The sequence below is a fragment of the Coenobita brevimanus genome, chromosome 92, assembly GCF_032717465.1.
Source record: "Coenobita brevimanus isolate Jiangsu-jjx chromosome 92, ASM3271746v2, whole genome shotgun sequence".
Classification (NCBI taxonomy): Eukaryota; Metazoa; Arthropoda; class Malacostraca; order Decapoda; family Coenobitidae; genus Coenobita; species Coenobita brevimanus.
The window spans coordinates 37,761,326-37,766,085 of NC_137045.1; the positions used below are offsets into that span (position 1 = coordinate 37,761,326).

The following is a 4,760-nucleotide window of genomic DNA, read 5'->3' on the forward strand; positions in this document are numbered from 1 at the left end:
AGCTTAAAACTCAGCAGTGAACTATTTATTTGAAAATATGGTTGCATACTACTTGCAAGAGCAGAAGCAGTTATTGTTCAGTAATAATGACCTTTGTATCAGCAGTATTGTTCAGTGGAGACTAGTTTATGGCAGGAATTAAGAGAGTTTGGGGGAATCTTATGACAGGATGATAAAGGAAGAACCAGATGTAAAGATATATAGAGTCTGAGGTGGGTGACAAAATAGTGTAGGTGGCAAAAGATGAACCAGATGTAAATTTGAGTATGAGGTGAATGACAAAATAATGGAAGTGGTAAAGGAAGAACCAGGTCTAAAGTTACAGTGTGAAGTGCGTAACAGAATAACGGAGGTGGTAAAGGAAGAACTAGATGTAAAGTCAGAGTGTGAGGTGGATGACAAAATAATGGAAGTTGTAAACGAAGAAACAGATGTAAAGTTAGATTGTGAGATGAGTGACAAAATGTTCCTCAGTGACAATGAGACTGTCGTGGATGCAGTGTCCTCAGCTGAAGTTAAGCAGTTCAGATGTTTGGAGTGTGATAAAACATTTCCTTTAAAGAAAAGTCTTAACCAACATGCAGTTGTTCATTCAGGAGTGAAGAATTTTGAGTGTGATGAATGTGGTAATCGATTTGCACGGAAGGGTGGTCTTACTCAGCACCTATTAATTCATTCAAGAGTGAAGAAGTTCAAGTGTGATGCATGTGGTAAACTATTTGCACATAAGAATATTCTCACTCAGCACCTATTAATTCATTCAGGAGTGAAGAATTTTAAGTGTGATGAATGTGGTAAACAATTTGCACACAAGAGCAGTCTCACTCAGCACCTATTAATTCATTCAGGAGTGAAGAAGTTCAAGTGTGGTGAATGTGGTAATCGATTTGCACGGAAGGGTAGTCTTGCTGAGCACCTATTAATTCATTCAGGAGTGAAGAAGTTCAAGTGTGATGAATGTGGTAAACTATTTGCACATAAGAATATTCTCACCAGACACCTATTAATTCATTCAGGAGTGAAGAATTTTAAGTGTGATGAATGTGGTAAACGATTTGCAGACAAGAGTAGTCTCACTCAGCACCTATTAATTCATTCAGGAGTGAAGAAGTTCATGTGTGATGAATGTGGTAAACTATTTGCACACAAGAGTAATCTCACTCAGCACCTATTAGTTCATTCAGGAGTGAAGAATTTCAAGTGTGATGAATGTGGTAAACGATTTACACAGAAGGAAAATCTCACCAGACACCTATTAATTCATTCAGAAGTGAAGAATTTCAAGTGTGATGAATGTGGTAAACTATTTGCACAGAAGTTTGAGCTCACCCGTCACATATTAATTCATTCAGGAGTGAAGTTCAAGTGTGATGAATGTGGTAAACTATTTGCATATAAGAATAGGCTCACCAGACACCTATTAATTCATTCAGGAGTGAAGAATTTCAAGTGTGATGAATGTGGTAAACTATTTTCACAGAAGGCTAATCTCACCTGTCACATATTAATTCATTCACGAGTGAAGAATTTTCAAGTGTGATGATTGTTGTTGTTCTTTGACAGAGTCAAAGAATAGCATATGAATCGATTAGAGAACTGAGTGGTAATGCAGGTAAACGCAAGGAAATACCAGTTAGAGACAGGGAAGGAAATTTATTGACCAAAGATGGAGATATTAAAAATAGATGGAAAGAGCATTTTGAGACAGTTCTTAATAGACCAATACCACCAGAAGAGGATATACCGTCTGCTCAGGAAGATTTAAATATAGAAACAGGAGACTTGAGGCTTGCAGAAGTGGAGAAAGCAGTAAAATAGTTAAAGAATAATAAGGCACCAGGGGAGGATGGTTTATTTCCGGAAATGTTTAAAGTGGAGGGGGATAGATTAATAATGATCTTGACCAAGCTATTCAATAAGATATGGGTGACGGGGTTACTACCATCAGTTTGGAAGAATGGTGTAATTGTTAAAGTTCCGAAGAAGGGAGACCTGAGTGAATGTGGTAATTGGAGGGGAATCTCTATGTCACCGATAGCTTTGAAAGTTTTCAGTAGAGTGTCCTTGATGGGGTCCCTCCTGTTGTTCTCAAGAACTGTGCTTCTGTGCTTACACCCTGCCTAGGCAAACTCTTTCGTCTTTGTCTGTCAACTTGTACCTTTCCTTCTTGCTGGAAGTTTGCTCTCATTCAGCCAGTCCCAAAGAAGGGTGACCACTCCCAACCCTCCAACTATCGTCCAGTTGCTTTAACGTCCTGTATTTCAAAAGTTTTCGAGTCAATTCTTAATAGAAAAATTTTAAGGCATCTTTCCTATCACAACCTTCTTTCCGATCGTCAGTATGGGTTCCGTCAGGGACGCTCCACTGGCGATCTTCTCACCTACCTTTCAGACTCCTGGTCATCCTCCTTTCGGGACTTTGGCGAAAGCTTTGCCATTGCACTTGACATCTCAAAGGCTTTCGATCGAGTCTGGCATAAATCTTTAATTTCCAAACTGCCCTCCTATGGTTTCTATCCTTCTATCTGTGCCTTCATCGCTAGCTTCCTTTCTGGTCGTTCTATAGCCACTGTTGTAGACGGCCATCGTTCTTCTCCTAGATCTATCAACAGTGGTGTTCCTCAGGGCTCTGTCCTATCACCAACTCTCTTCCTTTTATTCATCAGTGATCTTCTAAGCTGTACATCTAACCCTATCCACTCATACGCTGATGACTCCACCCTTCACCTTTCCATTCGGTTCCCGCAACGCCCATCTCAACAGTTACTTCAACAAACAAAGGGTGAGGCTATGGCACACCTAATGTCTGACTTGGCTCGTATCTCTGACTGGGGTAAAAATAATATGGTTGTCTTTAATGCATCTAAGACTCAGTTCTTACACCTATCAACCCAACAAAATCTTCCACAGGTATACCCACTAATGTTTAATAATATTCAGCTTAATCCTGCATCATCCTTGAACATGCTTGGGGTTTCATTTACTCGGGACTTATCTTGGAAAGATCATATTACATCTCTTGTAAAATCTGCTTCCAAGAGATTGGGTGTGCTAAGCCGACTCCGCTCTGTCTTTACCCCTGCACAATTGTTGACTCTATACAGGGGTTTTATCCGCCCCTGTGTGGAGTATAACTCTCATGTGTGGGGAGGCTCCCCACATACAGCTCTTCTCAATAGGGTGGAGTCAAAGACTTTTCGTCTCATTAACTCTCCTCCTCTTACTGACTCCCTTCAACCTCTGTCTCTTCGCCGCACTGTTGCGTCTTTATCTCTTTTCTATCGCTGCGTTAATGGTCACTGCTCCTCTGAACTGTCTGCATGCATTCCTCCACCTCTACGACGGGCGCGTAGCACCCGTCTGGCAGCAACCTCTCATCCCTTTTCTGTCCAACTCTCTAATGCAAGAGTTAACCGTTACTCCCAGTCTTTCATTTATGCAACAGGTCAGCTCTGGAACTGTCTCCCTCTGTCTGTATTTCCTGCTGCCTATGATCTCCAGTCTTTCAAACGCAGTGTGTCCAGGCATCTCAAAATGATCGGATCTTGAATTTGGCTCTATATTGTATTTTGTTTTTCCCTTGGAGGGAACTGTTACTGCGGGCTCATTGCCTTTGGTTCCCTCTTCCTCGCATTAAAAAAAAAAAAAAAAAAAAAAAAAAAAAAAAGGTTGGAGCTGGTGGTTGAGGGTATTCTGAGGGATGAACAGGCTGGTTTTAGAAAGGGACATGGTTGCAATGATCAGATCTTTATAGTTAGGCATTTGATGCAGCAAGTTAATGAAATGAGAGTACTGTTAAGTCTTTGTTTTGTTGATTTTGAAAAGGCTTTTGATAGTGTTTCGAGAGAGACTATGGGGAAGATCATGAGACATTATTGAATACCAGAGGAGTTTGTGAGGGTCATTATGAACATGCATGAGGACACATTTTGTAAAGTGATGGTTGATGGTTGTCTGAGTGATTCGTTTGAAGTCAAGTCCGGAGTAATTCAAGGTGGTGTTTTATCGCCTTTACTATTTATATTGGTCATTGATTACATTATGAAACGCGTTGGAACAGAAACCGGTGCAGGTATACTTTGGGGAGAGAACAGGAAACTTTTGGATTTAGATTATGCAGATGATATAGTTTTGATTTGTGATGGGCCAGAAGAGATGCAGAGAGTGTTGGACTGTTTGGTGAGTGAAGGTCGCAAGGTGGGTTTGGTTATTAATTGTGGAAAAACGGAAATAATCAATATGAATATGGAAAATGTGCAGGAATGTGTAATTGGAGGTATGGTTGTAAAGCAAGTTGATAGGTTTAAATATTTAGGCACTTATTTAGCCAAGGATAGTTCTTTGAACTTTGAATTCGAGGAAAGGTTAAAGAAGGCTAATCAGGCAATGGGAATGCTTAAAAATATTTGGAATAATAACAATTTTTCTCTGCATACAAAAATCAAACTTTATAAGGTAATGGTTAGGAGTATCTTAATTTATGGACACGAGTCTTGGTACAGCACAGTGTCTATGGAAAATAAATTCTTGGTGTTTGAAAAAAAAAGCACTTAGAAGAATATTAGGAGTTAAGTGGTGGGAAAGGATAGCAAATAGTAGAATTAGAGAAATAATGGGAGTGCAGCCGGTCGATGAATATGTTAGGTTCTCACGATGGAAGTGGCTAGGACATGAGTATAGGAGACAGGGAATAGTACGAGGTACACCAGGGTGGGTGGCACTTGGTAGGAGAGGTAGAGGAAGGCCAAAAGAGACGTGGGT

The 4,760-nt window shown here is 40.2% G+C and overlaps 1 protein-coding gene across 1 annotated transcript in view; it reads left to right on the forward strand.

Annotated features, from left to right (window-relative positions):
* Positions 1-451: 451 nt before the first annotated feature.
* The window catches only part of LOC145412200 (uncharacterized), a 6,836-nt gene continuing 2,527 nt past the window's right edge, over positions 452-4,760 (forward strand). The window contains exon 1 of the mRNA XM_080282126.1: positions 452-1,298. Within this exon, the coding sequence (XP_080138252.1) occupies positions 452-1,298 (847 nt within the window). The remainder of the gene's footprint in view (positions 1,299-4,760) is intronic.